At 38.2% G+C, this 13586-nt stretch overlaps 2 protein-coding genes across 2 annotated transcripts; one reads left to right on the top strand and one right to left on the bottom strand.

The window, feature by feature from the left end:
- Positions 1–2442: 2442 nt before the first annotated feature.
- LOC115970454 lies at positions 2443–3270 on the bottom strand. Its single transcript, XM_031090087.1, has one exon. The coding sequence runs from the start codon at positions 3268–3270 to the stop codon at positions 2443–2445; it is 828 nt and encodes a 275-aa protein (XP_030945947.1).
- A 3730-nt stretch (positions 3271–7000) lies between these two features.
- On the top strand, positions 7001–8922 carry LOC115970874 (7-deoxyloganetin glucosyltransferase-like). Its single transcript, XM_031090494.1, has 2 exons — positions 7001–7562; positions 7879–8922. Exons 1-2 carry the CDS (start codon positions 7046–7048, stop codon positions 8814–8816), a joined length of 1455 nt encoding a protein of 484 aa, XP_030946354.1. The 5' UTR covers positions 7001–7045; the 3' UTR covers positions 8817–8922.
- Positions 8923–13586: the final 4664 nt, after the last annotated feature.

Genomic DNA, 13586 nt, shown 5'->3' with positions numbered 1-13586 from the left:
TACGAGAATAGGATTTGACTAGAAATATTGCCTGAGCTTGCGCGAGGCCACTATTAGTGCAAACGCAATCTTTTCGATCCTTGGGTATCTGGACTCAGCCCCTTGGAAAGCTTGGCTGACGTAGTAAACCGAAAGTTGTTTCTTGTCCTCTTCTCTAATCAAAGCTGCACTTACTGCCGAGGCTGACACCGCCAGGTACAGGTATAAGTTTTCTCCTTCTTTGGACGGGCTTAGGAGAGGCGGACTGCTCAGGTATTGCTTTAGCTCTTGGAAGGCTGCTTCGCACTCGTCGGTCCAAGCAAAGGCCTGCTTCAATGTCTTAAAGAAGGGCAGGCATTTGTCTGTGGCCCTAAAGACGAACCTGTTTAGAGTTGCTATTCTGCCTGTGAGTTTTTGAACATCCTTGATGGTTTTGGGGGAGGCCATGTCAATGATTGCTCGTACTTTTTTTGGATTTGCTTCTATCCCTCTTTGGGACACCATGAATCCCAAGAACTTCCCCGAGGCTACTCCAAAAACACATTTGCTTGGATTCAGTTTCATCTGGTGTTTCTTGAGGGTTGCAAAAGTTTCCTCTAGGTCGTCCAGATGTGTGAGCTCTTCCTTACTCTTGACGAGCATGTCGTCTACATACACCTCCATGTTTCTGCCAATCTGTTAGCTGAACATTCTGTTTACCATTATCTGATATGTAGCTCCAGCATTTTTCAGCCCGAAGGGCATTACCTTATAACAGTAGAGTCCTTGGCTTGTGATGAAGGCAGTCTTCTCCTGGTTTTCTTCAGCCATCTTTATCTGGTTGTACCCTGAGAAGGCGTCCATGAACGTCAGTAGCTTGTGTCCGGCGGTGGAGTCCACGAGCTAGTCTATCCTTGGTAGAGGGAAGCTATCCTTTGGGCATGCTTTGTTCAGGTCGGTGAAGTCTACACACATTCTCCACTTTCCGTTTGCTTTCTTTACCAGGACGACGTTGGCGAGCCATTCTGGATAATATACTTCTCGGATGAATCCAGCCGTCAAGAGTTTGGTTACTTCCTCGGCTACTGCCAGATCTCGTTCTGGAGCGAAGGTTCTTCGTCGTTGCTGAACGGGCTTCCTGCTGGGGTCCACATTCAGCCTGTGCTGGATGACTTCTGGAGATATGCCTGGCATGTCCTCGTGACTCCATGCAAAGACATCTAGATTCCTCTTAAGGAATTTTATGAGTTTCGTTCTCATCTCGGGGCTTAGCGTCGTCCCTATCCTGGTCGTCTTGTCCGCATTTCCTTCTATCAACTCCACTGCTTCTAGGGTCTCCATCCCGTCCTCCTCTTTTTCTTCAATCGTCCACGTGTGGTTCTCCTTTCTTGCCAATACGGCTTGATAGCATTCCCTTGCCAGGACTTGGTCACCCTTCACTTCACCCACGCCGTTGTCTGTTGGGAATTTCACCTTCAAACAGTAGGTCGACGTCGTCGCCTTCCACTTGTTTAGGGTGGGCCTCCCAATGATGACATTGTAGGACGATGGACAATCTACCACCAGGAAATCTACTTGTTTGGTCAACTGCAATGGGTAGGTCCCTGCTGTCACCGTCAGAGTCACTATTCCCCTGGGGTAGACCCTGTCTCCACTGAAGCTGACGAGCGGAGAGTCAAAAGGGCGGAGCCTTTTTGGATCTAATCTCAGCTGCTGGAAGGCTGGGAGGTAGATGATATCCACTGAGCTCCTGTTATCAATAAGGATCCTTCTGGTATTGAAACCTTCTATATTCAGCACTATGACCAGGGGATCGTTGTGAGGCTGCTTTACTCCCCTGGCGTCTCCTTCATTAAAGGACATGTCTTGGTATGTTTGTCGGTGCTTGGACGGAGGCATGGTGTGGACGCTGTTCACCTGTCTGTGGCATGCTTTTTTGAGTGATCTGAATGATCCTCCTGAGGATGGTCCTCCCGTGATCGTGTTTATCTCCCCGATCACTTTGCGTGGAGGCTGGGACAGATGGTCGTCATCCCGAGTAAAGGATTCATGTTGGGTCCTGTTGTCGTCTCTGAACTTGCTATATTCTCCTTTCTTTACATATTTCTGTAACTTTCCTTTCCGTATTAATTCCTCTATTTGTTCCTTCAGGTCTCTGCAATCTTTTGTGTTGTGGCCGTGGTCTCTATGGAACCGGCAATACTTGTTCTTGTCACGTACGTTGGGGGACGAGTGTAATGGCCTGGGCCATTTGAGATAATGCTCGTCCTTGATCTGCGTGAAAATCTTGTCAACAGGCATAACCAAAGGAGTAAATTTTACCTGACGAGGATTTTTGTCGTCTCTCCTTCTATTCCCGTCATTATTCCGACGTTCTGGTCTGTCTCTCTTTTGCCCTCTGCGGTCATCTTCCCCTTTGGACTTGTCCCCTAGTCTCTCAGTATCTTTTATGGCAGCTAGAGCATCTTCCGCGTTCATGTACTTTTATGCCTTCAGGAGCATCTCAGCCATTGTTTTCGGGGGATTTTTTGCAAGAGAGGCCACAAGGTCTCTGGATCTCAACCCTGCTTTGAAGGTCGTCAGCTGCACCTTGTCATCAGCTTCATCCACTTCCAGAGTTTCCCGGGTGAATCTCTTGACATATGACCTCAGAGTCTCCTTCTCTCCCTGTCTTATGGTGAGTAAGTAATCTACTGGTCTCCTTGGCCGTTGTCCCCCTATGAAATGGCGCAAGAAGGCACTACTCAGCTGATCGAAGTTGTCTATGGACGAGTTTGACAACTTAGTAAACCACTCTCTTGCAGCTCCTTTGAGAGTCGTAGGGAAGGAACGACACAATATCTCGTCAGGTGGTTGCTGGAGACCCAGAGTCGTCTTAAAGGTATTAAGATGATCCTGAGGGTCCTTGAGTCCGTCGAAGGGCTCTAATTGAGGCAGGCGAAACTTTGACGGCACAGGGCAATCAAGTACCGCTGCAGTGAAGGGCGAATCTGTAGCCCTTATCATTTTGTCTACGCTCCGGTCTGTCTTTTCTTTGATAGCGCTCCTTAGTTCGTCCATCTCTTTCCTCATTTCTCGAAGAAGATCTGAGTTCTGTTCGTCCGGAGTAGTTGGTCTCCGGGGGGTTTCCCTCTGTTGGTTATCCCCCTCTCCCTCCGTGTTACCCTTGGACCGGTTTTCTTCCTGTTGAGCTTGTTGAACCTGCTGGAGCCGCAGTTTCATTTCCTGGTTCTGTCTGGTGAGTTCCTCAATGGTGGCTGCAAGGGCTTGAACTTGCTGGGCCAAGGTTGCTGAATCTGGGTTGGATTCCATCTGGATATGGAGAAATGATGGAAACTACGTTTTCGAATGTGAATCTGAAAACTCGTTCCCACAGACGGCGCCAAACTGATGATGCACAGGATCGTCAATAACAGTGAGCGGATGGAATCCTTCGTGGTGCGAGAGCATATGCTCAACGATGGTCACCGGTGTGGTGCCTGCCACAACGTCTCCGATGCCAAAGTTAGAATGATAAAAATAGTAAAAAATCAAGATGTGGATCTGTGTTTGTATATTTTCGTACCTTTCTACTGACTGTGTGGGAGCTTTATACCTGCAACCTTGGGGGCTAGCCGTTGGGATGGTTAATGCTTTCTTAAGTAACGCCCCTGGTCCAATAATGAGGCTTTTAAGAGATTCCCAACGGTCCGCTGAGTTGATTTCGTAACCGCTTAGGTCATTGATTGACTGTATTGAGTGACTCCCTGTCTTCGTCAGTGATGATAGCTTTCTTCGTTGTTCCTGATGACTTCGTCAAGGATGCCTCCTCCGTCGCTAGCGTTATCTTCGTCTAGGGATGCATCATCGTCATTCCCATCAAAGAGTAAGTTCTGGTTTTAGTTGATTGAAAAAATCATAAAATGTTTTTTTCATTTAAGTTATATATTTATATATTAATAATATGTTGATTAAACTGTATATAAAATTTTGTTAAAATTTGAAGTTTCAAAATATAAAATCTATGCAAACTATCTTGGGTAAAACATGATTGTTTTGAATGCTTAATGTAAGTTTGGTAGCCATCAGGATGGTAATTGCAATTTGAAATGAGCTTTCACGGTCATCACTTTTTAATTCATTGATTGATTGTTAAAGAGTTTTGGTCGTTCGTGGGGTTCAATGGATAATAAACTTCATTAGGAAAGGTCTCTTTGGAAGGCATAGAAATAGTGTTACTAGGATAACCAATTCCTATTTGTTTACATGGACTTCATTAATAATATGAATTTTTATTTTTAGCTTGTAATTATTTAAAGGAAGTCTATGTATGTTGCTTGTTTATAAATTTCCTCTTTTTTTAAAAAAATAAATAAAGTACGTATCAATTGTCAAATAAAAAAGGCTTAAATGAGGTAATCTTAAAATCTCTTCTGGCAGTTTGGTTTTGTGTTTACAAGAATTGATATATTATTAAAGACTTCTCTTGGCATTGATCGAATCCATCTTGTTGCAAAATTTGTCTGAAACTAAAGTCTCTAGCTTTTATTGAAGCCTCCATGATTGCATCCTGAACTGCTACTAGGTCAGATGTTGAAACACTACTCGCTCCCCCACTGAAGATTAAATCTCCCCTGAAGTCCTTTGCTTCATATGCAAAACCACTCCATTTGAATTTCCTATTCTTGCACCAAGCCACTTTGATGATGAGTTGCCAATCCCTGTTGCAGATAGGGTTTTGAGTCAACTTGTTGTGATCTTGAGATTGGGGTTGTCCATTTTTAAAGGCCTCACATTAAAGGCCTCCTGATACCTGAGTGAATGAAGGCTTGAAAACTGTTAAAGAACTTTGCTAGGACTTGAAAACTGTTCAGTGCTGAGACCTACTTATGCTGTGAGGCATATTGATATTTTTTGTATCTAACAGGCCTTCTTTCTTATTTTCTCCTTTCTGTAGGGCATCATTTTGGTATAATTGTTGGGGAGTCAAGCCATCAAAAATTGTCCAAATCTGCAAAATCTTCTTAAAAAGTAGATTTTCAAGGATGCAAGACTTTCTTCTTCTTTTTCTTGCCCAATTTTCTATGAGAATCATGTATTATAGTGGTGAAAGTTGTTTATTGTCAACAATCATGTTGTTATGGCTTCAATAGAACTCTTTTTATCATGGATTCAAGGTCTTGTGATCAAAATGTTCATTTTAATAAACTTTTGTTCATTTTTGGATCACTGCCCAAGTAGATTTTCAATGAAGATTCTTAAATTCAAATTTTCCTTTGTACAAGTGTGAAATTTGAATGAGTTTGTCAGCAAAAAATTTGATATTTAATCAAACAGATAATGTCATTGATTTTATTTCATAGCTTATGTAACTTAACCCTGATACATTGTGACAAACTTCAATGTTCAAAATTATTATTAAGCTGAAGCATAATCCTGTTTCAATTTGTTCAGACTTCAAACTAAAATCACAAGGTGACAAAGTTCACCACTCAACCCAGCACATGTTCAATCATCTCGTGCTTAACATACTGCTAAAATCCATATTAATCATGGTAGTGTGATCAAAATGTTCATTTTAATAAACTTTTGTTCATTTTTGGATCACTGCCCAAGTAGATTTTCAATGAAGATTCTTAAATTCAAATTTTCCTTTGTACAAGTGTGAAATTTGAATGAGTTTGTCAGCAAAAAATTTGATATTTAATCAAACAAATAATGTCATTGATTTTATTTCATAGCTTATGTAACTTACCCCGATACATTGTGACAAACTTCAATGTTCAAAATTATTATTAAGCTGTAGCATAATCCTGTTTCAATTTGTTCAAACTTCAAACTAAAATCACAAGGTGACAAAGTTCACCACTCAACCCAGCACATGTTCAATCATCTCGTGCTTAACATACTGCTAAAATCCATATTAATCATGGTAGTGGAAAAACTTGAATATTCTTTCAATATATTCTGATGTTGGAAAAAATAGTCCCCTACAAGAATTAACGTTACAAATACACGGTCTCTCTCTCTTTTTCCCACTTAAAATGATCAAATGATATGTATTAACCAAAATAAACCATTACAGAACACGCAGAAAAACAAGCAGCAAACACAGACCAACTGGTCAAGCTTTTCACCGTCAATAAGAAAGCCCAGTCGGATCAAAACTAAAACAAAATAAGTCCTAAAAGGTCTTGGCAAACAAAAAGAAAATTAAAATAAGACAAAATAGAGACAAATCAAGATGAGAGAGACCCATACACCAATTATAGTCTTCACTCTACAGTTACCAAAGATATATAGCAAGGAAGAGGGAAAAATTCAATTAAAGAAAGGGGATGAACTTGGCAAAGAAAACATGCAAGAAAAAAAAATCCATAAATCTCATATAAAAAATTCTTTACCAGATTTAATATTTTTTATTGGTTGGCCTTTAGAAACAGAGGTGGGTGACTGAAACATCATTGATTCACGACTGGGGTGGAGAGGTTGTCGGAGCATCATTGTTGTAGTGATGTTGGTTCAGCGGTCGCGTTGGTAAAGAAGCCATGGATCTTTGATGAGAGAGACAGAGAAAGTGCGAACCCAAAGATAGAAACAGAAGAAACATTGAAAACTAACGTTAATTATAACACATTACTCTGTTAAGTGTATTTTAAATGGCGTGGCCGATTTTAGGCCATAGATTGATTTTAAATCAATCTCAGCCCTTAATTGGCGTAATTGACTGCCAATTCATTATGATTTATATGACTGCCAATTCATTATTAACGGCGTAATTGACCATCGCTTTTAGCCTTAATTAAAAAAAAAAAAAAAAAAACGTAGGCCTGTGCGTATGATTTATATGACTGCCAATTCATTATTAACGGCGTAATTGACCATCGCTATTAGCCTTAATTAAAAAAAAAAAAAAAAAAAACACGTAGGCCTGTGCGTATGATTTATTTGACTGCCAATTCATTATTAACGACGGCTAAGGACAGATCTTTTACCTCTTTTGGCTCTATAAATAAAGCCAATTCTCCTGCCCAAAAAATAATCCTTCTCATTTTCAATTCGCCTTACTTGATTAGGCCTTAGAAAGAGAGAGAGAGAGAGAGAGAAAATGGGTTCCCTAACTTTTACAGAGAAACCCCATGCAGTTTGTGTCCCCTGCCCAGCTCAAGGCCACATAACCCCCATGCTAAAGCTAGCAAAAATCCTTCATTACAGAGGCTTTCATATCACCTTTGTAAATACAGAGTTCAACCATAAGCGCCTGTTAAAATCCAGAGGTCCCGACTCTCTCAATGCCCTTCCCTCCTTTCAGTTCAAAACCATTCCTGATGGTCTTCCTGAGTCTGATATTGATGCCACCCAAGACGTAGCATCCACATGTGCCTCCATACAAAAACATTGCTTAGCTCCTTTCAGAAACCTTCTTTTGAAACTGAATGATACCTCTTCATCCAATGTCCCTCCAGTCACTTGCATTGTTTCTGATGGTGTCATGAGCTTCACTCTAGACGCAGCAGCAGAACTGGGCATCCCTGATGTTCTTTTCTGGACATCCAGTGCATGTGGGTTCATGGGCTATGCTCAATATCGCCGTCTCATTGAGAAGGGTCTAATACCACTCAAAGGTATTAATCAACTTAAACATGTCTTATATTAGTGACGCTCTGTTTATAACATTGGGACCATAAGTCATCCCAAAAGGTCACCTAGGATCGATATTCAATATTGTACAACATGATCATCATCTCCATTTCACATCCATTAAAATGATATATTTTTAATCTATTTTTCTGTAAAATTTTAAATAACACATTTTTAGATTTATAAAATTTAACACAAACCATGTAATTGATCCATTTCTAGATATTGTAGTACCAATATATTTACTTGCATGAACTTTTATCGTAATTTTGATATTGATTATGTAATTTCTACGTGCAGATGAGAGTTATTTGACAAATGGGCATTTAGATACAATCATAGATTGGATTCCAGGCATGAAAGGCATCCGTTTGAGGGATCTTCCGAGCTTCATTGCAACCACGGACCCAGATGATTTTATGCTAAATTTTGTAATGGTTGAAGCTGAGAGAGCTCAAAGAGCTTCTGCTGTCATCTTAAATACTTTTGATGCTTTAGAGCATGAAGTATTGGAAGGACTTTCAAACATGTATCCTTCTATTTGCTCTATTGGTCCCCTACACCTTCTTGTAAATCAGATCCCTGATAACAATTATAAATTGATTGGATCAAACCTTTGGAAAGAAGAAGAAAGGTGTATCGAATGGCTAGACAAAAGAGAACCAAACTCTGTTGTTTATGTGAATTTTGGAAGCATCACTGTCATGACAAGCAATCAATTAATTGAGTTTGCTTGGGGACTAGCAAATAGCAAGCAAGCATTCTTGTGGATCATAAGGCCTGATCTTGTAAGAGGTGACTCGGCTGTTCTTCCTCCTGAGTTTTTAGAAGAGACCAAAGAAAGGTGTCTCTTAGCAAATTGGTGTTCTCAAGAAGAAGTTCTGATTCATCCATCTATTGGAGGTTTCTTAACTCATAGTGGATGGAATTCGACACTTGAAAGCGTGTGTGGAGGAGTGCCAATGATCTCTTGGCCTTTCTTTGCTGAGCAACAAACCAATTGTCGTTATAATTGCACTGAATGGGGCATAGGCATGGAGATAGAGAGCGATGCAAAGAGAGGAAAAATAGAGAGCCTTGTTAGAGAGCTGATGGTGGGAGAGAAGGGCCAAAAGTTGAAGAAGAAAACTATTGAGTGGAAGAAATTGGCAGAGGAGGCCATTAGCCCTAATGGATCATCTTTCGTGAATTTGGACGAAATAATTAATCAAGTGCTTCTAGCGTCGGCTACTAATTAAAGGGGGTGTTCATATTTGATATGCTTATCGAAACTTTTATTATTATTGTAACAAAGAATTGTGATCCGAATTTTTTTCTTTTGTTTTTTGTTCTTTCCTTTGCTAAGATCCAGTTCCTTCTATATGTTTTGCAACTACTAGCCGATCTTGGGTTTATCTCCTACGATTTTTCTTGACATCTTGTCCCTTCAGTCTATTCTTTTATTGTTTTTTTTCGGTGCTAATCTGTAGACTTGTCTTTTTTTCTTTGTTTGTTTAAGTCAAGATGTGATGATCATGAAAGTTCAAGACTTGTTGTTTGTGGAAGCAATACATGAACCAAAAGACTTTTAGAATTAGAAAATCTAATAAGTTTTATAACTAAATATTTTTAAAAAATAAAAGTAAAACTACAACTTCTTCAATGCTGACAAAATACAAATAAAAAAATGCAAAATTATTGTCTTTTAATATAATTTAAAATAATCATTTTGCAAATTTTTTTTAATCTAAACAATAACCCATAATTTATCTTGTGGGAGGATGAACTTGAGCTTGGGCCAAGGACCACAGGCCAAGCAGATCATATCTTAAAATATGGGTCTGGCCGAAAGATGTGAATATGAATGAAGAAGCCTGAAGAATAAAAAGACAACTCTCAATTTAATCATATATATATATATATATATATAATTTGATTTAATCATTTATTGAATTTAGACTTTTCGATTTTTGCACATAATAATTCACTTACACAAAATTTTATTCTAATTTAGAATCTAATTGAATTTTTTTTAAGTTTTGGTTTTACCTATATATATATATATATATATGCCTTTAATTTTATAATAATTAAAATGAGATATTTTCTAACAAACACTAAAGGATGAAAAAAAACGATTGGGTCAAAAGTTCTTTTATTTAGAGGAGGAACTGGATCATGCGCATGCGTTCATCAAAATTTTCAACTTATTTGGATTAATTGACTTTTTAGGATGACAAATATCAAATATTTGTTATTAAAAAACATTTTAATTTAGAAAGAAATGGAAGTTTTAGTTTTAGCGTGGCAGGGGGACCATGCTCCCTTGGTCCCAATTGGACCCGTCTCTGCCACAAGTCGTCATTTTGATTGAAGTTTTGATGATGGAGATATGGTCGGTCAAAATTCTGACCGAACTAGTAAACTACCAAATTATTTATTTATTTATTAATGCAAGTCATACCTACAAAATAGGCCTGCGGGTAGGCCTGTTCACGGGTCGGTTTAGGACCCAAATCGAACTCGATCTGGTTGGATTGGGTTGCTGAATTTCGGACCCGTATTTGACCGAATATTCGGGTCAAATCCGATGTTTCGAGTAATTGGTTGATTGGGTCGGAGTTGTTGATTTGTTAGGTCTGGGCCTCAGATTGGGCCGAAGTTTTTGACATAGTTAAAACTATCCTAATTCCATTTTTTGGGGCCTTTTTGGCCCAAATTACTCGGTTTGGCAGTTTAAAAAAACTCTATTGATTTCATATTTTTTGAATTCCCTAAATTGGGCCTCTTTTTACTTGATTTATTTTAAAATAGGGCCACAAGCTTAGCTTATATTATGAACTACACTAGACCTGTTGGGCCTTTAGCATATATCAAAACCAATATAATCTTGCAGTTTCTCACGAATTTAAACCTAGACAGTGGACATAATAACACAACACAACACACCAAAAAGCCTATTCTTTTTTATCACCTATGATCAACACACCAAAAAGCCTTTTTTTTTTTTTTTTAATCACCTATGATCTCTGAAACAATAGAAGCACCTAAGCAGTATATATCAATCCAAATACATAATCTTTCCCACATTAACTACAAAAAATAAACACAACAAAATAGACTAAAGATAGCACAATCCAACCTACAAAAACCCTAATTTTACCATATGTGATCTGTTAAACAATACAATAAGCATCTAAGAAGTAGGCTAGTAGCTCAACACCTATTAAACCTGCCAACCACAACAAATAATATTTCCAGGCTTCCAGCAACAAATAAATCACAACAGATAATATTATATTGCAATATTCCAATTAATGGATATATATACTTAGTATCATAAAGGCAGTTACTGCAAGTTTTTTGGGCAGTAAACCATAAGGCAGAAAGCTTGCTAGTTATACAACGTTCCAAGCAATATTATTAGTTACAATAATCAAATACCATAGATATTTCCAAAAAATAGCTTTTCCAAAGCATTGAATGACTACTCTATAGTTTATAAGTCTATAACTAATAGAAAAGAAAACCAATGAACTAAGATTTCTTTTCTATAAGCATTGACAGTTGAGTATTGTTAGAACTTAGAAAAGAAATATATCCAAAAAAAGCTTCCAAACAATTCCCATAAAGCTGCCTTCTTTACAAAATAAATGACTATCCTCCTACAATAGACAAAAATATATTCAACAAACAATACATTAGTACCAAATATAAGACCAACTAGTAAGGAAACCGAGTTTGTAATAGTAAGGGGCTAAAGGCAGAATCATACCAAGTCAGTGATTAATCATCAATGCTAATTAAAGGTCGTTTGCCTATAGTGGAACCCTTGCTTGAGCTGGTATTTGCTGTTGCACTTGCTGTTGGTTGCTGATTTATAACTAGAAAACAATAGATTAAATTTTTCTTGAATACAAGAGACATTCAATAAAATTAATAGACAATAAGTTTCAGAAATTAAACATATTACCTAAGTCAAGTAACTCCTCCTCCAATGCCTTTACATCATCCCTTGACTAGCGATGAGAAATTGGAACTGTGGCTTGAATCCAATTTTGTGAATATACAAGGTTTTGAACCATGAGAGGAGATAGTGAACTTCAAAATGGATTAATAATGCGGCCTCTAGTGCTAAATGCTGACTCAGATGCAACAGTGAAAACTGGTACAGCCAACACATCCTTAGCAACTTTAGATAACACTTGGTACCTACTACAATTGTCCCTCCACCACTCCAATATCTCAAAATTCACATCCTTTCTACCATCATAGTTTTTAGCCAAATACTTTTCAACCTCATTATTACAACCTACAAATAGCTCAACTTGCAATAAATGTTCATATCGCAAGTGAACCATGACATATGGATCACTAGCATCACTTTCCAATTCTGCCCTCTTACACCCACTTTGTTCTTGCACATTTGGTGAATGAATAGAAGAGTAAAAATTATACAACTTATACAAAAGATCTTTCACCTTATCAACCATCACTTTCGCCACTGCATTCCCATAAATTTCAGAAAAAGAAAGCTTCAAAAACCTTATTTGTTTTCATGGATCAAGAACCACAACCACATACAAAAGAGGATTAATTTTCTCCCCTTCCCCCCAATACTTCTTAAATTTAGTTTGCATGTTTGTGGTTGTGTTTTTCAAGAGAGTGTTTTGGGATTTAACTAAATTAGAAATACTCTCCTGAATAAGAAAGATCTCATCATAGAAGGCATTTGAAGTAACATACAAAGAACCAGAGAACTTCTTCATTGCATTATAAAAAAGCCTCAAGAAAGTCACAAATGCCCTACAATTTTGGAAATCACTCATACAAGGAGATCCCAAACCATCACTATCTTCCTTGGTCCTAAAGTACGACGAATAACCATCATCTTCAAAATCCATTCGAAGGAACACTTTCTCAAAATTTTCAACAGTTTCTAACATGAGATAGCTCGAATTCCACCTAGTAGTTAAATCTAGACAAAGAAGACTCTTGGACTCCATACCTAATCTCTCCATAAATCTCCTAAACGTTTGATTTCTATTGGGTGAGGACTTCACATATCTCACAGCTTCACGCACCTTAGCAACAGATGCATCAATCTCTTTCAAACCTTCCCCCATAATCAGATTTAGGATATGAGCACAACACCTCATGTGCATGAACTTATTTCCTAAAATTGTCCCATTCCAATCTTTCGTCACCCTTTGCAAAAATTTAATTGTTGTTAAATTTGAGCTAGCACTATCCACTGTCAAAGTAAATATCCCATCAATACCCCACTCACGCAAAGACATCTCAATCTTTCTACCTATAGTCTCCCCCTTGTGGTCTTCCACTTGACAAAAATTTAAAATTCTCTTATGCAATTTTCAAGCATCATCAATAAATTGACATGTGAGACACATAATTTAAATTTTGAATAGAAGTCCATGTGTCCGTAGTGAGACACACCCTACAACCCTTCAAAGATTTCCTTAACTTCTCTCTCTCTCTCTATTATAAATGCCAATCACATCTCTAGCCACAGTTTGACGAGATGGGATATCCTTTAATCGAAGCTTAGGTTGTAAGGTAGTTACATATTTCTTAAACCCATACCCCTCGACAAACCTAAAAGGCAACTCATCAATTGCAATCATTTCGGCCAATGCCTTTCTAGAAGCCTCAACAGAAAAGGTTGTTGACACAAGCTGGAACCCATCTTCTCCATCATTTTTGGGTTCAAAAGCTAATGTTTTCTGCCTTTTAACTATATCTTCTCTATTAGGGTTCCTGGAACATATTGGCACATAAGCTAACAAATTACTAGTACCATAACTCTTACTATCAGCATTATACAATTTTTGGCAATAATTACAAATAGCCTTAGTTTTACTAGTATCACCCTTTCCTATCTTAATTTTTTCAAAATGGTCCCAAACAATTGACTTTTTCCTACCTAACAGGAACTATCATACTCACTTGGCATAGTGGAATTGGGGGCAACTTAGTAGCAGCAGTTGCTTCAGCTTGGGTAGCAGCAG

Source organism: Quercus lobata, chromosome 12, assembly GCF_001633185.2.
Source record: "Quercus lobata isolate SW786 chromosome 12, ValleyOak3.0 Primary Assembly, whole genome shotgun sequence".
Taxonomy (NCBI): Eukaryota; Viridiplantae; Streptophyta; class Magnoliopsida; order Fagales; family Fagaceae; genus Quercus; species Quercus lobata.
This window is presented reverse-complemented; position numbering and strand designations above follow the sequence as displayed.

Excerpts from the sequence above, each read along its gene's own strand:
- LOC115970454 (XM_031090087.1), bottom strand. The coding sequence starts at position 3,270 with ATGGAATCCAACCCAGATTCAGCAACCTTGGCCCAGCAAGTTCAAGCC.
- LOC115970874 (XM_031090494.1), top strand. The coding sequence starts at position 7,046 with ATGGGTTCCCTAACTTTTACAGAGAAACCCCATGCAGTTTGTGTCCCC. Across the intron at positions 7,563-7,878 it reads GGGTCTAATACCACTCAAAG|ATGAGAGTTATTTGACAAAT; the intron begins GTATTAATCAAC and ends TTCTACGTGCAG.